This window comes from Rutilus rutilus (genome assembly GCF_951802725.1).
Source record: "Rutilus rutilus genome assembly, chromosome: 16".
NCBI lineage: Eukaryota > Metazoa > Chordata > Actinopteri > Cypriniformes > Leuciscidae > Rutilus > Rutilus rutilus.
This window is the reverse complement of record NC_140224.1, coordinates 28,988,475-29,010,578: the sequence shown is the minus strand read 5'-3', so window position 1 is coordinate 29,010,578 and position 22,104 is coordinate 28,988,475. Positions and strand designations below refer to the sequence as shown.

The window sequence follows — 22,104 nt, the reverse complement described above, 5'->3', positions numbered from 1 at the left end:
CCACATGGACCATTAATCCTCTCGGCTCAAAGTCCAAACGGCAGCGCAGCGCGAGCTCACTAGAGCCGATGCGTTTACTCTGATCGGTCTCAGTCACGAGATCCAGTGAGAAGCGCTTGAATTCAGCAAAGAACACCGAATGTCTCAGTGATTTAAACCAGTTTAAAGGCAGATGAAACAGCACTGAGAAACAGGAGAAACACTGTGCGCAGAAGGCTTTTCCGTCTACAAATTCCCATAATTTACCATGGATTTACTGTAACATTAGCCTATATTAACTGCACCATGAAATGTGATATACATATTGAATTGTATTATATTATTAATGTAGACGATGTATTAAAGGACTGATGGAATGTAATTACAGTATTTAATAATGTATTTAGGCTACTGTTTTTCATACAAATACCATAGAAACCATAAAGTTACATTTTGCCATGATAGTGATGTTATCATGATCTAAATGCATGATACTGGATGACCAATGGTTAAGTTTAATAAAACTCAAACAGTCAGAATATTACATTTTACCAAATAAAAATTAGCACATGCAGAAACTAAGAAATTAATTGTCCAATAAAGATATTTATTTTGTTAAGGAAAAATGACAAATGTTTGAATGTTGTACCTCAGATTTGTGAAATGTTCACCAGTTTGGCAAGTGTTTGTCCTGATATGTTCTGACAATAAGAGTAGTTTAAAACCACAATTAACGCTCTTGTTTCTACAACTTTCACTTAGGAGCAAAAATCTGCCTTTAAACTTGAAAGAAATAAAGATTTGACTTTTATTGTGATAATTATCGATATCGACTGATATAAAAAAATTATCGTGATATTTTTTTTGGCTATATCGCCCAGCCCTAAGTCCATTTTCTCTTATTCAAGAAGCCGTTCTACTCTGATGTACGCCACAATAGGGAAGAAAAGACTATCGCAACTTCCATATCCTGCCGACTTTAAAAGTTGAAGTCTTTTAACTTAACATGTCGTGCGAGACGCTGCAAAAGACGCAAACGCAACAGTCAAACACTACTAGTGCATGTTTATATAGAAAAACAAAGGAAAAGCCGTGCAACTCGGTCCTCTCAGACTGCATTAAAACATTAAGACACATCCTGTTTGAAATGCTTTTCCTTTATGAAGGAAACTCACTGAACATACTGTATGACCATAATGCACTGTTCAGACATTCTTGCAAAGTCCTGAACACATCTCAAGTCAATTTGCACAAATTACACCCCCTTTTACCAAAAGAGCCGTACATAATTCACCAGCCTCCCCTTCCGCAGGGGGCACTGTTATTAAATATTCAAACAGGGGACGGGAGTAAATGGAGAATGTGTGTTTGTGAGTGTCTGTGTGTGTAAATATGGCAGAATCAGATAGCAAACACCAGTTGAAGGCGGATATTTCCTTTAGCATAAACACAAACCAGCTTTAGCAAGCCATTTTTCTTAGACAGTGTAACATATTTCCAAATGAAACAGGATCTGATCTTGGCAAACGGATCATTATCCATCAAACCAAAAGAAAGAAAAAGAAAAGAAAATACATTAAAAACCCATTTTGATTTAATGTTGACTAAAATCAAAAAGAATCACCCATCTTACCTTTCTTGAGTGGAGCCTAGACTTTCGATCTCATCCGTCACCTTTGCTATCTCATCTTTGAGCCGCTATACAAAATGAGAAAAAAGACAAGGAAAACATGGTTGAGTTAAAGGAGAACTGAAGGTGGGGCTGCCCTCTGACGGTCCTCTAAAAGTCAGCCTGCCACAGGAAGTGATGGAGAGCCTTGAATCTAATAAAATGAACACACAGAGGATCATAAATATCTAATATGATTATCAAGAGTATGAAACATTCAATCATGGCACAGTATGACACCTGCATTAGATATCAAGATGAAGTAGCGTTTGTTAGGGGGAAGGGAAGAGGGAGAGGGATAAAAGATGACAAAGAGATCAAGAGGGTATATGAGTAAGAGTACGTTGATGTGCGTGTGTGTGTGTGTGAGAGAGAGAGAGTGTGTGTGTGAGCATATCTATCTATCTATCTATCTATCTATCTATCTATCTATCTATCCCTCTATCCTTAATATAATCTTCCCACCAGTGTTTTAATTTATTTTGTTAATATTTAAATGCGTTTACCTATTTAAGCAAAAGTCTACAGAGTCTAAACTAAAGACATTTCGGTGTTCAGAAGATACTGGTGACTAATGGGAGCAGTGTTTTGAATGAAGGTGAGCATTTTAGAGCATGTATTATAATCAATGCACTTTTTTGTCTTTATAAAGTGAATTATACTGTACTAGTATCCACATGCAAGACTGTAAGTGTGTGTACTGTAAACATGTATAGTCAGTGTGTGTGTTATAAGCAATCCATCTTCCTGAAGAAGCTCAGGCACAGATCAATAAGACTCATATTACCAATCCACCAAGGGTACGTGCGCGCACACACTTGCCCTTTCGATGCATTCTGCATTAACACTTCATCCCTCTCGAGCTATAGCACGTGGTAAGGTCAAGTAAGTACGCTTTTAACATCTGACCTTCCTTCGCTATACATTTTCAGAGTGCGTGCATGACCCGAAAACCTCACTATAGGACTGCGGTGCAGCCTTAAATGCCTGACCCAGGCAAGTGCTCTTGGTGCTCCATAAAGCGATGTGTTAAAGGGTTAGATCACGCAAAAATGAAAATTCTGAGAGCTTTCCATCCCTCCATTGACAGTTACACATCTACCACTTTGATGCTTCAAAAAGATCATAAAGACATCTTAAAACTAATCCATATGAATTGAGGTTCATTCTCGTGTTACGCAGCATGTTTGAGCTTCAGCAAGAACCAATGAGGTTTGTTCTCGCGCGTCAAGCAAGTACGGTTGCGCTTCTGTCTATGTTCACTGATCAGTGTTTATATGTGGAAAAATTCAGTCTGTTCATCATTTAAAACAATCGTGTCTCTTCAGAAAATATGGACTAAACCGCTCATATGGATTAGTTTTACGACCTCTTTATGAACTTTTTGAAGCGTCAAAGTGGTAGTTGCATAGAATGTCAATGGAGGGACAGAAATCTCTGAGATTTCATTAAAAATTTCTTCATTTGTGCTCCAAAGATGAACGAAAGTCTTATGGGTTTGGAATGACATGAGAGTGACTATCCCTTTAAAGAAATCACTGAGTTATAGAGAATACAATTCAAGACGAATGAAGAATTTGGATGCTATTAATCTGGTCCCCCACAAATCTGTGAAGGGTAATGTAAAAAGTCTAAAAATGTCTCCAGAAAGAGATGGAAAGTCACAACAAATAGTCCAGTGAAATTGACTAAAAGTTTCTCTGAACTCCAACTCAGAGCAGGGAAGATGTCAGCGGGCACAAAGATGGATTAAAGTGGTCATGATAATGATGTTCTATCTGAATGTTGCTAGGCAACAGCTGCCATTTAAAGGTAACATGTAAACAAATGCCACAAGTTGTCAGCCCACACTTTTCCATTCGTTTTATCCTTATGCAGTGCATTTAATGTCTTCCTCTGTCTCTTGGCAACAGCCAGAATTTTCCAGCTGGACCGAGAGTGAACCGGGATTGTCCGGCATGACTCTATGGAGACAGAGAGGTTGAGCGTGGCATTTCAGTCACTTTAATCAAGCACTTCATCTCCATTAGACAAATATTACATGAGCAATTTACTTATTGTCCAACTGGTATCAGGGAGGACACCTGGCACCATTTGGTTAATCACTACATTTTATTTAGTATATTACATTTATACCTACCATTATCATTTCCAATTTTTAATAGACACAAAGTTAAACACATCTCCCACCACTTGCGGTTACATTTACAAAATATTTTGGCCAATACCTTCATGCTTCTAGTAAGAGTGTAGTACTCTTAGTTCCAGATTTTCTCCCCTAAAAAAACTGTAGAAAATGTCTAAATAAATAAATAATAATAATAATCAGCAGATTCTGCTGGGCCTATAAAGTTCAACAATTAAGCCAAAACGTATTAGGAAAAATAATATGAATAATAACAACAACAACAACAACAACAAACTGTATCAGGAAAAGTAATAATAAAAAATTTAAATGGTTTAAAAAGTAAAACATAAGATCACTATGGCATTAATTGAGTCATATTGTGTTAGGGAAAAAAAATATAAAATCTTTATAAAAAAAAACCATAAGATCACTATGGATTTAACCGAGTCAAACCGTATCAAAATGAGTTAAAAACAAACAAACCTGATCACTAAAAAGGTGTTGGCACCAGACAGAAAATAAAAAAAGACAAAAAAATACACAGCTTTTAATGGGAGCCAAACTGTATTAGGAAAAAATACATAAAATTTGTTGTTGTTGTTGTTTTAACACCTCAAATAAATGAAAATGACATGAACAGAAAAGAACAAACCACTACTATTTCTAACCAATGCTTTTAACCTTATTTCCCAACAGCCAATACTCCAAACTCAAGAGCTGCAAATGTCAGACTACCTTAAAATCCCGAGACGTGCTCTCACACACACAGCATCGATCAGCTCCGGCTATCCCTAATTGGACTGACATAGACGACAGTATCATCAATAACCGTACAAGGCCTTCGGTGGCGAACACAAAAGACAGAGCCAGATTGGATCTGCTGAATGTCTGAACACATCTGATTCAGTGAGCGCGAACAAAAACCATTTAGTTCAGACAGCCTAACATCGATTTTCAAACTCACTGGTTATTGTAGTGAAAATCAGAAGCACTCTGGGAAATAACAGATGTTTACTTATACATGAAAGCTAAAGTTCTGTCTAGTCTCTTTCACTTGAGAGGACTAATAATACTGCAGAGCTGACCTGATTCAGATCAGACCATAACTTAGTATGTGAGAGAAAGGGTGTATACTGATTACTGAACAAAAAAAAGCAAGGACATTTGGAGTAATACTCCAAGGATTGTGCTCAACAGCATATTCGGTATCTATTCGAATGCTTTGGTATCAAAAACCCTGAAATTTCTTTTTCGTATTGACTACTGAAATCTTGGCATGGTGACCCATCGTGAATGCTGTACTGCCTGAAGGAAGACTTGTGTGTTCCAGGTCAGAGGGAGGGTCTGCTGGCGGGCAGCATCACATGGCTCCTTCATTAGGAGTGTAAGAGGGTCTAGAGGTGGTCTGCTATACTGAGCTGATTCAATCAGTTCTCTATGATCATGACCCATCACAACCTCCATTCATGTGAAGGTCTTATAACGCTCCAGTTAACTCATCTTCTACTGTCTGTCTCTCCACACAGGACAAATCCTCTGCTACAAGTTCATCTTGACACTCCCAGGAATCTTACTCAGCCAGACACATTTTTCAACAATGAAATAAAAAATTAATAAAGCTGAGCTTTTACTGACTCCGTTATGGCACCTCAAATGCTCAGCAGAGAGTGAAACGTATTATTTTGTATATATAAATACACACACATGCATGTATATATGTAAGATTTTTATATATATATATATATATATATATATATATATATATATATATATATATATATATATATATATATATATATATATATATATATATATATATATAGTATATACATGCAAATATTTCTTAAATATATACATGCATGTGTGTGTATTTATATATACAAAATAATTATACACATTACACATACATATATTATGTAAACAAACTTTTATTTTGGATGTGATTAATCATTGCACAGCCCTACTTTAAAGTATAATAATAAAAATAAAAGGTTTTGAACAGCACTTTTCACAAATATTTTGAAAAACTACTGTTCAATAGTTTGGGGTCATTAAGATTTCTTTTAAATTAATACTTTAATTTAGCAAAGATACATTACATTGATTAAAGTGAGAGTAAAGACATTTATAATGTTTTAAAAGATTTCTGTTTCAAATAAATGCTGTTCTTTTGAACTTTCTATTCATCAAATAATCAGGAAAAAAATATATAAGCAGCACAACCGTTTTCAACACTGATAATAATAAGAAATGTTTCCTGAACACCAAATCAGCATATTAGAATGATTTCTGAAGGATCATGTGACACTGAAGACTGGAGTAATGATGCGGAAAATTCAGCTTTGCATCACAGGAATAAATTACATTTTAAAATATATTACAACTGAAAACATTTATTTTAAATTGTAATAATATTTCAAAATATAAGTGTTTTACTGCATTTTTGATGTAAAAAAAAAAAAAAATGCAGCCTTGTTTATCATAAAATATTTTTTTCAAAAGACCCGAAACTTTTGAACGGTAAAGTGTATAATGATGATGTAGTAGACTAAGCAAAAATAAAGATGGTGTCAGAATCAAGAATGCCATCATATTTGCCAATAAAACAAAGTAACACATTTCTAAGTAAAAAAAAAAAAAAAAAAAAAAATCCTAATTTTAGAAAATAAATACACGTCTAATTTGAGAAGAGTAAAGATATGACTATTCTAAAAGAGAGAGATTTTTCCTCTTCTGATGGCAGTCGTGTTGTTCAAGGGCAATCAGGAAATAGCAGGAGACTGGAATGGAACTGGCAGTTAGTGCCAAAGATGAATGCCAAAGATATGCCAACAAACTTCATTTGAAGGTTTACAAGATTGATTAAGTCTTTTAAGAGACGAAGGGGACAGTGTTTGGCAGGAGGGGCATCAATGGTTGACATTCCAATTGCGTAATAGAATCAGCATAATTGAATTCGCTGGACCTGGCTTGCACCATCTGCTCCAAAGCATAACCGCCCCTTCACGAGCCAGCTGTTACAGTCTATATCCCAGGGTGGGACATCCCATCAATCCTGTACACTAAAACTGTGCAGCCAGGGTCATGGAAGTCCCTCCCCTGATCCAATTCCTATTCTCTACAGATCCACCTCATTCCAGCTGCCTTGCCCAGGGCCAAGAGAGAGGGGCATAAGGTTGATTTGGTAGTATTAATTAGTATAATTAATGAGACATCAGGCAGTTCAAAGAGCAAACTCGCTCAAAACTACAGTGGATTCAAATTACTTTTGACGTTTTGAGGCAGAAAAAGTAGCCGCTTCAGAGAAATGATCTGAAGATATTACCTGTATGTCCTCTAGCAGCTCCTGTTTACGTCTCCTAATGTTCTCCAGCTCCTGCTTCTCCTCTGGCGTCAGGTCGTCCGGTACTTTGTTAGGAAACAAACAAAAGCAAACAATGAGCATTCAGATGTACAAAAGTGAACAAACACAAATATGCAAATGGTCAAGCTGCGGTCTCTTGACTCAAACATTTTTGTACATTTCTAAAAAGGTTACATGGGCTAACAAAATATTTTCAGAGAAACAGAACTGATGTAAAAAAGAAGGGATGTGCAACAAAGGAAAAGAGCTTGTGGAGATTGTGAGCAGGAGAAAAGTAGTAAATTGTTTGAGGTAAATCACTGCCTTTGAGACACAAACCAACCCCGCAATCAATAGCTGAAAACACAGCAGCTTTGTTTATATGGGCCTCTGAGCGAAAACATCAGGAAGTTCTCAGAGCATTTCATTAAATGCTTTTCCCTTAAAGGGATACTTCACAGATTAGCATTAAGCTTTGTAGTAGCCTAGTTGTATCATTTCTTCCGATACTGCCCTCTGTAACCGGTAGGCGTGGCTTGGGAGAGGCCTCATAGCGCAGCGAAGCAAGTGCATTCTGGGAGTTGTAGTCTTTCATCCACATGAGCCAAAAATACATTTTCTGAATTTTCTCAGTCTAGAAGGCACCAATTTCACTTTTCTACTACATAAATGACCCAATTTAAATACACATTCATCTTTCCAGTGGTGAAATATCCCTTTAAACTAAAAGCTATTTCAAAGAATTTGTAGTGGCCAGGTCAGGACACATCACACACAAACTAGCTAGCCATTTCAGTCTATTATACAGCCATTTTCACATATTATATATGAATTGTGTGTATTATATATGTATGTAATGTATTATATATAAATATTTTCTTTCTATTTTTCTTTCTATTAACAAAGAAATTCAGTGTACAAAGTACTGAAGTCTAATTCAGATCAAAAGTCTAATTCAGATCTAATTCAGATTTTTTTTAATATATTACAGTTTTCAAAAACTATGTACTAAACTTTTTTTTTTTTTAGTGCAATAGTTTCATAACATGACCCAGATATTGATATAATATACTGCCAGGTCTCTGCTGATTCCCAACCTGGGCAAACCAGCCAAAGTCCATCAGAAAAAATCCATTCTGTTTAGCAGTTCTGATGCGCTCTAGAGAGGTCTGATGTTGGAATTTGCAGAAGACAAATAATTCATATGAACCTTGCATCCATAAATCTAAAGATTTCTCTGAAGCAATTGAGTTTAAGTGCTTTGTTCAAGAGCACTAAAGTCAGTCAGTTCAATACCGGGCTGTGGGCCAACATCCCCCTGATTCTGCTTGGTTTGGCTGATGTCAGTCAGAGAAAGACTCTGCTTTATCTTTGTGCATTATATTAAGATATCAATACAGCATACACGAACTTAGGGTTTAGGTTAAATTGAAGTACTTCTCAAAAGTGACTTTTTTTTTAATACCTGGGGGAAAAAAACCTGAAGGAAATTATATTTAAAAAAATGCTAGTAGTTTTTAATTTAAAAAATAAATAAAATACAATCTTAAAAATATGTTAAATTGTTAACTATATGCCACCAAAAAATATATGGTGAAAATTTACATTAGTCCATAAGTATTAAACTATATTACATTTTTAATTAAAAAAGGTATTGAGGTATTTTTAAAAATTATGCATATTTCATTATTATCATTATCAGTGTTGAACTGCATTACAACATTGCGTCACTCCCTAAAAAGTAACTAATTGCGTTACTTTTGCGTAACGTTTTCTCATCTGGGCAGGGCTTGCTTGTTTATTTGTTTTTTAATAACAACAACAAAAAAAAAAGTTATATTTTTGGTCACACCAAAAGTGAAATGAATAAGCCTCCGGCTAAAGGAAATGCAGATCCACGCCTGTACAGTAGAGGGCGCTTCTCAAACAAACCTTTCAACTGCGATTACAGAAGAATGGGGGGGAAACAATTAACAAATGTGATGTTTTTCTAAAGTCATTTTTGCTAATTAGTATGGTTGAACTGGACCATCAAAGGTCAGCAACAAAGACATTAAATAGAGTGATATGAAATACAAAGTATACGCTGATTTCACGCAGCCGTTATTTTGAAATCGAAAGCGAGGCTCCGGTGGGAAGAAAACCGGAAGTGTCGCCTTTAATCATAGGAGAGTCGTGAATGCGATGGCGTATTGTTGTGTTTAATGATGTTGTGTCAATTCTAAAACTGTACATACATTTCTTTCATACTTTAGACTATATACAGTGAAATTTATTTATAAATAAAATACATTTTTTATATATAATTCAGAGAGTAAAAAACGAAGCAGGAATGAACTATATACATATCCTATATTATAAATTATCTTCCAATAGTGTAAATCGCGGCAGCAGCTTCAGGTTGGTAGTCCAAGGCATTGTTGTTTATCTGTACTTCCGGGGTTCATCCCACCGGAGCCTCACTTTCAAGTTCAAAATGGCGGCTGCGTGAAATCAGCGTATACTTGTTTGTGTAACATTGAGTTTGCGTTTTACAGTTTTTATTCATTTTGAGAAATACTGATTATGTTTTTGTGCAAGTGAGATGAGTAAATTCATGTTCACATTTGGTTTAGAACTAAAATAAAAGATAGAAAAAGTAGCAGGAAAATAAAGTAACTCAGATATTTTTGTTGGAAATATAAAAGTAGTGCTTTACTTTACTAGTTACTTGGAAAAAGTAATCCAATTACGTAACTCACGTTACCTCTAATGCGTTACCCCCAACATTGATTATTATTATCATTATTATAGCTACATCATTTTTTTATAATATACAGTGAATCAGTCCCTGCATGACAATTTTCTGTTATCAGTAACGTATGAAATATGATTGGCAGTGGAGATGAATGGCCTCATGTCATTTTTAGACAGAGGTCATTTGTCAAGATACAGCCTCTAGTCTAAAAACAACATGGGGCATTTGAGGCCACCATAAAAACAACTTCTATACAACAAAAGGTTAAGACAAAGGCATTTAAAGTGAACCCTGACCTCACCTAGTCATATGATCAGCTGACCTCCCAATAAAAATAAAGACACTCGGTCATATGATATGACGACCCTCACCTTTCATGTGACCTCATTAAATCCCTTCCTGGTGGCCCGTATGGCAGCCTGACCCCGCAGAGGATCTACATAGACCCTACTAGCGGCCCGTGGAGATCTGGAGGACTAATTGATTCCTTGTTCCATTTACACCCGTCACATAAAAAGTGAGGTTTGTCATGGTTCTCTCATGCTGCCATAGCAACAGTTCCCAAACCACAAGGTCCTGACATTACAGCACCATTAGCTGATGAGAATATCACCATTGTGATAAAGACACCTCCTCCTCCAAACCTACAGCCTTCCCACCAATCGGCCTCACTGATCACATGGATAGCCATGTTTCTGAACGACTTTTTGTTGCCATAGTAATGCACTGCATGCATTTCCTTGCTGAACTCCAGCTGGGATGTTTGACAGGCAGTCTGTGAGCAGAAATCCCATCCAGAAAGCAGCCCATCCCCACTCATTTTGTAGAAATTGGTATTGCAACCTCCAGAAGAAAATCCATTAGTCTCGCCTCAGGTGAGGCTGGAGTTTACAACACAATACATGTGTTCCTGGAGTCGATACCACATAGATGGAAAAGTTCACTCAGGAAGAGAGGAGAGGTGCAGTAGGAGTGTGTGGGAAGCTGTATTAGTGGACATTTATTTCTGAGGAACTCAGATAAGACATCACAGCCAACTGCGTAAGCTAGATTTGCATTACAAGCATTTTTCCCCGAATATATATGAGCATCACTTGTTTGGATATGGATTTACATCTATGGAAAAAGTAGCCCAGAGGACAAGGATAACTTAACAGTCTTAAAGAGACAGGACAGCCAAAAACAAAACAAAGAAAAATCTCACCTTTATGTAATTACAAACCTATATGACTTCTGTCGAAAGACACGATGGTAAGGAAATAATAACTACACTTAAATGAGAGTGAGACTAAAGGTGATAATACACAGGGCAACTTTTTGAGCAATGTTGCTGTCAATGGGCAACCAGATGAGACACTGGGCCCACGACCTACCTAAATTATCCAGATAGAAATGTATTGCCCATTTCCAATGGGAAAGTACCCAAGCAACAATTGCTCAGCAAGATTGCCCAGCAACATTGCTCAAAAAGTTGCCCTGTGTATTATCACCTTAAGTCTCATACTCACCAAGACTGCATTTATTTGATCAAATACAGCCATTCCTCCAGTCTTCAGCATCACATGATCCTTCAGAAATCATTCTAATATGCTGATTTGCTGCTCAAGAAACAATTCTGATTATTATCAATGTTAAAAACAGTTGTACTGCTAAATATTTTGTGGAAACAGTGACACGTTTTTCAGGATTTTTGTAATAAATAGAAAGATCAATAGAACAACATTTATTTGATATAGAAATTGTAAACATTATTAAAGTCTTTACTGTCACTTTTGATCAGTTTAATCCATCCTTGCTGAATAAAAGTATCAATTTATGTAAAAAATAGATAAATAAATTAAAAACTTACTGACTTTTGAATGGCATATTACATGACATGTATATCACACACCACCACGGGCCCAAAATCAACTCCCATCTGAATAGGAAAAGGTTAACTGTGACTTTCTAGCTGGAACTGCACATGCTGAATCATATGAATCAAGAAAGAATGTCTTCAATGACCTGGTATTTAGGGCATCCAAACTGAGCAGACAACACAAGACAAGACAATGAAGTTTAATCACCAACCAAAGCTAAAATATAATTTCTAAATCATGGCTGCTTAAATTGTGTAGCTCGTGGGCCACTTATGAAAATGAGGGGTGAACGAGGTCCATTCAATAAAATGACCAAGTTAAATGAATGACACTTAATTTTCATATGGCTTTGTAACGTACAGTACAACGACTGTTTTAGACCTCCTTTATATTTTCAATCATCTTACTATTTAAAGGCTAGTCAGTCTTTTCCAGAACAAAGTGTTAATATTATTTACACACAAATTCATTTGTAACTTCTCAACACAAACCATTGCTGCCAAACAGAACGTTAATAGTTGGAGCTTTGACAGCCTGTTACTTTCTACCAATGGTTGATTTGGATATTTTGATGCTTTGCTTCACAATTATTTAAAAGAAATACAACAATGATTTATGAATTCTGAATAATTCAGATAACTCTACCAATTACTGCATATGTAAACTAAACACGTTTCCGCCCTGTCTGCACTGAAGCAATGTGACATGCTGCGTGACAAAGCTGGAGCGGCCCCAATTATAATAAACAAATCTGTTGTTTATACTGCATTATAATCGACAGTTGCTTGCAGCACAGACAGCATTATTAACAGGATCTTTCTGGTTTGTCGCAACAGTACTCTCAAATAAAATGTGGTCAGCGGGCTACCGATAAACAGATCATATCACAGCAAGTCGAAGTTTGAGTATCTTCATGCATACACATGATCCTACAAATTGTACCCACCATAATTATGCCCATTATGCATCTGCACACGTTCAGGCAGTTATTAGCTTAATGCTTCCTCATGTGCTTCCCATTGAAAGGACAAAGCGCTCATGTTAAAGCTGCATTAGCACTTCATTTCACATTAGCACATTTCTAATGAATCACTTGAAGCCAAAATCCTAGTTTAAAGTCAGCATGAAACAAAAGTTGCTATTGTCTTTTCTTCCACTGTGCCATATAGCCGACTGAAAAATCTTCTCGAACAAGCAAAACGGTCATGAGAGATGTCACAGATTGCGTTGCATTAGATTACAGGGGCACATAAATTTACAAGAAATGATGATGTCACTTTTGATTTTATTTTATTTTTATGATATTCATGTGTGCTGAGAGAGCAAGTGAGATGGAGCTAATTAAAGATTTAGCGGCATGATTTCCCCTCCTAAACAAGTTTTTTTTTTTAAATCTAAAGATTTCATTGGCCATGTCAATCACAGTGCACAATATTTTTAAATAACCAACAGACTTTAGTTGCACTTACAGCAATGACCATGCTTTGCTACTTGCTAGTCAGTTGCTAGTGGTAGGCTATATGGGTGTAGAACATTCTCATGCTATCAGATTGTATATATATATAAAAAAAAAAAAATCAGTAGTTTAAGATGAGTCATCAATATTTTTAGTCCATTTACCCACAACAGAAAGACTGTCAAAAAAATTTTTTTTTAATTCACTATAGAGAGCCTAAGTCCCTCCCCTTCCGGTGGAACACCATGGGACCTTAATTTGGAAAAATATTGTATGGTAGTCAATGGCGAGGGACAACAACTTTTTTGCTCTCGTTTGAATTGTGCCCTGATTTACACATATGATGTTTGTCCATTTAAAAGATACATTTTAAAGTCAAGAAAGTCGCAGTTTGATGTAAAACTGCTGAGGTATAAGACTGTAAAAAAAAAACTTAATTACAAAGACTGCAAACTCAAAAGGCGCACAACCGCACATGTGACGTCATACTTTTTCTCTCAATGAATGAAGCTAACTTTACTGAAGCTAACGTCTGTCATTTTTTCTATAGTCTTACGTTATAATCGTAACGTTACGCCGTCATGCCTGAGTGTTTTGTACCAGACTGCACACATTTTTCCCACATAAGGTCCCATGAGCCGGAAGCGGCGGGGAGGGACTTAGGCTCTCTATTGACCCGTCGCAGGGAGTTTGATTGACAGGCGATCTGACCAATCATAATCCGCCATTTTTGTCCGACAAAGCAGTCAGGAGAGTTATAGTAGATTAACGCTGGAGGATTTGAAATTAAAAAACGGTGTACTGACGTCTTTCCGCGGTTAAAACAACATTCCCTCTTATGTTCATTCATGTTCATTTGATGCTATAAATTAACTAGAAGGAAGAGATGATCGGTTCACGAGCAGCTTTAACTGAGGCTCTACAGCGATCTGTCAGACACATTAAAGAGCCACAATGACCAAATCTGAAAGGTGAGACTTTGTTGCATATCAAAAGTAACCTGGTCTGTCCTGTCTGTCAGCGCGTTGTCAGTGTCCTCTCTGCTCCGCGATGTATTTTTCACTGCGTGAGAACATGGTGTGGCATGAGAGCGGCGTGGCTTGTCGGACATAGCAACAGTATCTAAAGGGGGCGGGTCTTTGCAAACGGTCAATTGTCAAAATGATTAACGCACGTCAAACAGAGCAAAAGCATTCGATGAATGTAAATTAAGAGTGTGAATAAAAGCAGGTCGTAGCCAGGAAACAATCACGCCAGTTGCCAGTAGCTGGTTGGACACAAACATGTTTATTTATAAATATTGCAGCTTCTTGCCTGGCTTGAGTTATCCAAATTCATAAGCTGAAGCTGGATATCAATGGTTCTGTGTTGGGCCATGGCAACAAGGCAGTCGCACGTTTTTTATCCAAGCTGGAGTGCCCTCAACCATGTGCAAGTTCCCATTAATTTCCAAGTCAAATGTTGGTCCGAACTCGCAGGCAAGTCCCGCAATAGCAGAGACACATGTCTGCCTTTGACATCGATATGAGCATATAAATCTTTAGGGAGAAGGCTCTTTAAATTGATGTCAAAGTGTCTGCCAGCCACGTGGCTGGAAGGTGGAGTTTTCTGGGACGTGGGGTGTCTCTTGTGGGCAACATTACTATACAGGATTAATGCATAATGGTTTCTTTTCCATTAAGACCATTTAAATCTTGGTTGGAGCCTTATGATTGTGTATAGCAACGTATAAAGGGGTTACATTATGAGGTCTAGGGCTGTAACGATTCCTTGATTAAATCGTTCCTTGGCCCAATTGGCCGTCAATATAGTGTATGTATCAGAATCAGATGAAATGAAAGAAAGTACTTAAAAGTACGGATTCTTAGCGGAATGGCTGTATCATCACAGCCTTTAAGTGCCAGATATATTTCTAAAACGAGATATCAAACTAGGGCGAGCTCTCCTGGGTAATGTGATCCAGCTCTGACTCAATGTCACCAGCGGTGGCACTTCTTGGCACATTCACAGCGGTGCATCACCCTGCAGTTCTCTCACAGCGCAACCATGTGACTGTCAGAGCACAGAAGTTCTGGCAGGACGTAATCACGCGAACTGTTGCTTGTGGACACGTTGTCACTGAATGACCATTCTGCAGAGTAAATGCTTGGTTTTTACTCTTTATGAAAAAAACAGAAGACAGTCTATAAATGCCCATTTCCACACTTAAAGTAGTAATAGCAGAAAAACATACCACAAACAAAATTGTGTTATGGTTGCTATTCAGTTGCTAAGGTGTTCTGAATGGCTTTTTGAACACAATCTCCATGATGTTCTAGTCCCTAGATATGGCCCAGGTCCCTCCAAAGCAACTCTATGGGATGTTATTTGCCCATTCTATCGTTATGCTGACATCAAGAGAACCACAGATATTTTAAAAGACATTTTTAATACTTCAAGAACTTTTCCACAGTGACCCACAGCGTGAGCAGGACACCATGCCTAACACACTCTCTCTGCTGACCAGGTCAATTCAACACACTCACTAAATACCAGACGCGTCACCCCTACAAACAAACACCACAGGGGCGGAAGAATGTGCCATCATCAATCAAGTCACTGGCTACATGCTGTCATTTGGACATTGTAAAGGGCTGAAGAAAGCGTGGAACCCAGAGGTTGTTTTCCAGAGAAAACGCTAACCAAACATTTCTTATTAGGTATGTCTGCTCTGCACTGACTGATCAATTAAAGATGAAGAGAAGAAGAGACAGATACATGATAGAAATAATAGACTATATATGACCATTAATCCATTATTAAAAACTGAGTCTACATAGAAAGCATTTTAAGGAAACACACTTCCGACGTGAAGGTATAGGAAGAACCTTCTGCTGCCTTCAAAGATACCTAATTTTGGCCAAATTACATCACATGTATCCTTTGTGGAGCAGGCAATCCCATAATACATTGTAACAAGTAAAAGAAAATGTATCCAAGATGGCGGATGGGACCGGAAAAATGTCAACTTTAAATTCATTATACATTCATTCAACACTGAAACATGCTTTAAAGCTGCAGTCCGTAACTTTTCCTCTTTGTCACCATCTCTGTTCGAAATCTGCAATTGCAGTTATTCGCGGAATTATCAACTTTACGTGGGTTGTACATCGGCATGAAACAGCACGGATGAATCCAATGTTTTGAGGTGAGTGTGCGGCTGTCAATCACCGCGCCGGTGTGGATACGGGCATTCAGAATCTCAGAATATACTTTTTGGAAGAATGACCAATATTAGAATTTTCAACGGAAAAGTAACATCCACTTTTGTTCTGATCAACTAAGGGGAAAAAAAGCATTGCAGTAAATCGCGCTGATTAAATCTAACGATCGCTTATCATATCATGTCAAACAGAGCAAATCATAGAAGAGCAGTTATTTTGTACAAACAAATAACAATCATAGTGCTATGAAATAAACGGTGTATGCACGGAATCCCTGTTATGCATAAACGTGTTATAATATAACACGCGATATAAGTCGCTATAGAGATAATTAGCATAAACTATTACTGGACTTCACTTTTAGCTCATCTACTGTTCATGGCAGAGCAACAGTTGAATATAATTTTGCTAGTAAAGTTAACTATATATAAACATTGATTAACGCACATAAATTGAGCTCATCAAACATGTCCAACAGATGCTCAAAAGCACTTGCTTGACAAGCGAGAACTAACCTCATTGGTTGTCATGCATCAAGCAAGCATGTTTCAGCTTCCGTTTATCATATTTGATTATATCTATGTATTAGGGCTGCACAATATTGAAAAAAATTTACATTGGGATATTTTGTTTTTCTGCGATATGAAAACAGTTTTACCAGATGAATAACTATTTGGACCAAAAAAAATTCTAGAATGATTGGGGTGATTTTGTAGGGGAGTAAATCTGCATAGAAAATAATAAACAAATTACAAAATTATAAATACAATAGAACAAAGATAAAAATGAAGTAAACAATATTCAGGTACAGAAATCTGTAGCAGTCTTCACTGCATAAAATTAAATATAATTAATCTACAAAAGTGATTTTCTCTTAAAATTTTGTTGTTTGATTAACATTAATGACTCAGACAGTAGCGGGTATATTAGGCTGCTGTAGGGATGGGACGGTATGAAAATTTCATATCACGATAATAGTGATCAAAATTATCGTGATTATCAATATTATCACGGTTTTGTTAAAACGAGATGAAAGTGTTAAAAAATAACTGATGCTCACACTGAAAACATTTCAACAAGTTTTATATTTGAAAATCAACAAACAACAAATAAAACAAGCAGCTCTATGCACTTTTTTTAAGCAAGATTATATTCTGTGGCATTTCCTTCCTTATAATGACCGTCGTCAATAGCAACGCATTATAACACAGCGCACATGCATCACAACGGACGCGCCCGCGCTCTCTCGTTTCATTCAAATACAACTTGCCGTCTTGCATCTCCGTTTTCGATTGTATTGAAAATGAAATCAGAGTTGATTTATTGTTTACTGAGTTTGATAATATTTTTGTGATCATGTAAGATTTAAAACATTAATCTGCCTTCCGCCATTCCTTCTCGAATAAAAAAACAACAACATTGCGCGCTGCGCCTGCGTCAGACTGTTGCTGGACAGGATTTACAGTGAGTTATTAAAATCGAGATAATAATCGAGATAATCAAACACGGTTTTAATGATAATTCAATTTTAAACGATAATACTAACCGTCAGAACATTTTATCATGGTTTATAGTGAAACCGGTAATCGTCCCATCCCTAGGCTGCTGTCACTTTAAGACCAAAGACACAGATTCAATATAAATGATATGCATCTGTTTTCTTTCTTCATTTTTTTAAGTTCACATAAGCCATAAGCAACTGTGTTTACTGTGGACACTCTGACATAATAAAGCACAAATAGACGAGAAAGAGAATTCGGTGTCCGAATTCTGAAAATTATTAGATTCTGATTCTGAAAATTATTAGATGAACTAACCCTTAAAACTATCAACATTTTTACAGCTACAACCATAGATATCATATAATAAAGGCTAGATGTCTTACGGCGGAGTCACTTCCGGCATCACCGGCAGCCATCTTACCACAGGGAAGCTGTGAATTAAGGTGAGTGATCAGCATGCACACAAATCCTCGGATTTACAAACGGTTTGGTTTCTTACAAACGTTATTAACGTGACTATAATTCTTTCATATGGAATCCATTGTTATAATTATTCATATGTATGCAGTGTCATAACTACATCTCTGACGTTTCTAACAAATCAAACCGTTTGAAAATCGGTTGAAAATTGAGCAAGTTATGGTTATTTAAAAGTACATGCACCATGTTACGAGTGAGCGAGCACCCTGTGGCAAGATGGCCGCCTTGTGCGAACGTCGACCTCCATTGGCCAGCAGCGCGGACGAGACATCTAGCCTTTATTATATGATATCTATGGCTACAACTAGCTACCTGAACAAAAACATCCTGTTTAATGATGCTTCTGAAGCAAACTCTATCGCCCCCTTGAGTATGGAGGTTCGCTATCACCAATTATGTTCAAATGGATGCTGCATGTTTGCAATGCATTGTCCAAGTATTCACACTTGTGTACTTGCATAGCTCACTACCTTATAAGCCAATATACAGTACTATATCACGTTAATGTGTACAAATGAAGAAAAAACAGCAGGAAAAAGGACAAAGCTGCAACAATCAATCAAGTATCTTAGCTGAAACATCAGTTGACACAAGAACACCCACCACTTGCTCCTTCTAAGCATTGTATCTGCATACACACTGATAAGAAAGGCAGCTGAAGAACACAAGCCACAGATGAGAATTACAGCGTAATCAAGTCATCCCAGAAGCACATACAAAGCCTCCATCTATACAGGCTATATGTCCTGTGGCTGCCATGAGTTTCTTGATGTCATACTGGCGCTCATTCTACGACAAGTGAAGGGAAAAGTCATCCACAAGCCAGCAAAAGAAACTGTCACTGTGTTTGTCAAAGTGTGCACACGATTTATTAGATGTAGATGTGACACACTGCTACATTTAGAAATAAGTAAGATGATGAATGTAATTAATGACTGTAAATGCATACAAAATAAAAAAGGACAATGTACCTGAGTAAAATAATCCTGTAGCACTGAATGACAGCTCTGTGCCTTTACAATTCCAGCTTTCCAGTTTTTGTTTCGATCCAATTAGCCAGATAAATACACGTTCATGCGTTATTGCTACCCAGAATAAGCAGCAGAAGCCAAACTCCCAAGATCTTCCAGTAATCTCCAGCGCTCCATGTGTGAGTGGAAGTGATGCATATGTGAGATCTCGACTGCTCTGCTCTCAGCACAAACTCTGCTGTATCTGCAAATGACCCCCTCCTCTCTCCTTCATGTTCTTTCTCTTTATGGCTCTCCGTAACCCTCTCCTCTTGTCTCCTCCCCCGGCACACACACACTTATTTCAGCACACTCAAGCGCTCCACCCTGTGGCTGCACAGAATTTTGCCCCGCGGTATTTCTTTATAGACACTACCGTTCAAAACTTTGGGGTCAGTACTAAGATTTCCGTTTTAAAGAAATGAAGACTTCTATTCAACAAGGACGAATTAAAATGAATCAAAATTGACAGTAAAGACATTTATAATGCTATAAAAGATTTGAGTCAAATAAATGCTGTTCTTTTGAACTTTCAATTCATCAAAAAATCCTGAAAATAAATGTATCACAGTTCTTTCAACAAGTTTTTTCAACATTGAGGTTAATTAGAAATGTTTCTTGAGCACAAAATCAGCATATTACTGTCCCTCCAGGATTTCAAGATTTTTTTGTGTGATTTTTGAGATCAAAATGACTGATTTTGTGGTGGTAAAAAAAAATTGCGATTTTTATATTTTATAATTAGGACATCACATTTACCATAATAGTATTATGTCAGATGCACAATAGTCATACATGACACAAATCACAAACAAAATGCATAAAGCCTGTTTATTTTGGTCTAATCAAATTCTCATCAAATTAACTTTTAAAACAACCTATGGGCAATTTTTCTACCTGAATAAAGAAGTGTGAAGTCCGCACACTGAAAATTACTGCTCCAAAAGAGTTTATTCAAGCAACATTTCGACCCTCAGGTCTTCATCAGGCTCAATGTTAATGTAATAGTGAAGACAACTTTAAATAGACACAGGTGATCACCTTAATCAGGCACACCCAAGAAATCATGTGACAAATACAAGTCATGTGACAAATCCCAGTTACAAAAAAAAAAAAAAAATAATAATAATAATAATAATAATAATAATAAAATAAAATAAAAAATAAAAATGATATACATATATACACTACACATACACACATGAAAAAAATACAAATAATAATAATAATAATAATAAAAATAAAACATTTCTACCTGACCTATGTAAATATTAACAGCAGATGTAGTAATTTATACTGTAGAACTGTGTGTAAATCCTGAGTTGAGGGGTCCTGAGCTGCAGTAGGCAACCAGATACGCAATACGAAGTGACCGTTCGAAAGGGAACTACTCGGTTACTATAGTAACTTCAGTTCCCTGAGAGTAGGGAACAAGTATTGCGTAGCAGATCGCACTTAGTAACCTGGCAAGTTGTCGCTTCAGTCGTTAAACCTGCTAAAATGGCGTTTTTTCGGGGACTAATATCATAGATAGTAAAATAATAATATAGGCTAAGGCCGCGCCCCCTTGGCGGGCTCTGACGTGTAATGGCCATAGACGGTAATGATGCCCGCGCCATTGGATGTGCAGTTGCCCCAGCACAGCCAATGAGTGAGCCAGACACTCACTGTGCTAGCTGTGCAGCTGCAAAATGCGTTTTACATCTGTATCCACGTAAAAATGCATTGAAACTTTAATTAAACTAGAGATATTTCAATTGGGTGATTATAATTTTATGCAGGATGGCAAAAAATGCGACATTTTGTTGATTTTGCGTTGTATTCAGCGATCACGGAATCGCGAAAAACTGGAGGGACTGATATTAGAATGATTTCTGAAGGATCATGTGACATTGAAGACTGGAGTAATGAAGCTGAAAATCACAGGAATTTGCAGAGCCACGCAAATGATATGCAGACAAAAAATATATATCGTGGCTATGAATTAAGAATTTGTTCACAAATTAATCATTCTTTTGGGACACGTTGAACCAATTCGTTCCATCGTTTTGAACTACTGAACAAATGATTATATTTGAATAATTGACTTAAAACGAGGTAATAAAAGAGTGTGACATTAGTAAGTCGTGGGAACGAATTGTTAATTTGTTAATTTAATTATTTTTTTTATATAAATATATTTTGTCCGCATCTTGTGCAGGCATCCGTAGCAATTTATTATAATTTAAAATATATTTTAAAAAAAATTACTTTAAACTGCTAAAATATTTCACAACTTCAGTAACCGAAACTACACATAAATCAAAATCAGAAGAGTTAAATACAAAACAAATAGGCCTACTGAAAGAGACGATTAAAAAAGAGAGGAACAAAAAAGACAAAAGTGTACATGAGGGTGGCCGTCCATTCTTCTGCTCAGCTTTTGTCTTGTTCTTATTCCATCCGCAATAAAAGAGACAAAACAAACATACCTCTCCCGCACGGATGTTTGCATTTAGGCATGTTGCTGTTTCTGTCCTATACTGTCTGTCCAACACAGTACTGGCTCAGTCCAGTTCAGCCTGTTTTCATAGCTCAAAAAACTCAGCAAGGCATAAGCTTTGGTACCCTGACCAGAAAAAACATCTGATCTAGACGTGACCTGAATTCAGTCAGAATGTCATTAATGGAAAAAAAAAAAGAACTCACTCGATCACACAGCAAAAACCTCTGAGCACATGGTTTACTTTGAGTAATAA

General features: G+C 36.8%; 1 protein-coding gene across 4 annotated transcripts in view; it reads right to left on the bottom strand.

Moving 5' to 3' along the window:
• Positions 1–22,104, bottom strand: part of cyth1b (cytohesin 1b) — a 65,935-nt gene that overhangs the window by 11,987 nt on the left and 31,844 nt on the right. For 3 of the 4 annotated variants that reach the window (XM_084435118.1, XM_084435116.1, XM_084435117.1), the window contains exons 2-3: positions 7,102–7,184; positions 1,613–1,677 (exon numbers count right to left, since the gene is read on the bottom strand). In XM_084435118.1, coding sequence (XP_084291244.1) covers positions 1,613–1,677; positions 7,102–7,184 — 148 coding nt within the window. Of the gene's footprint in view, positions 1–1,612; positions 1,678–7,101; positions 7,185–19,327; positions 19,543–22,104 lie in introns of those variants that run through there. The other variant, XM_084435119.1, reaches the window with a different exon arrangement.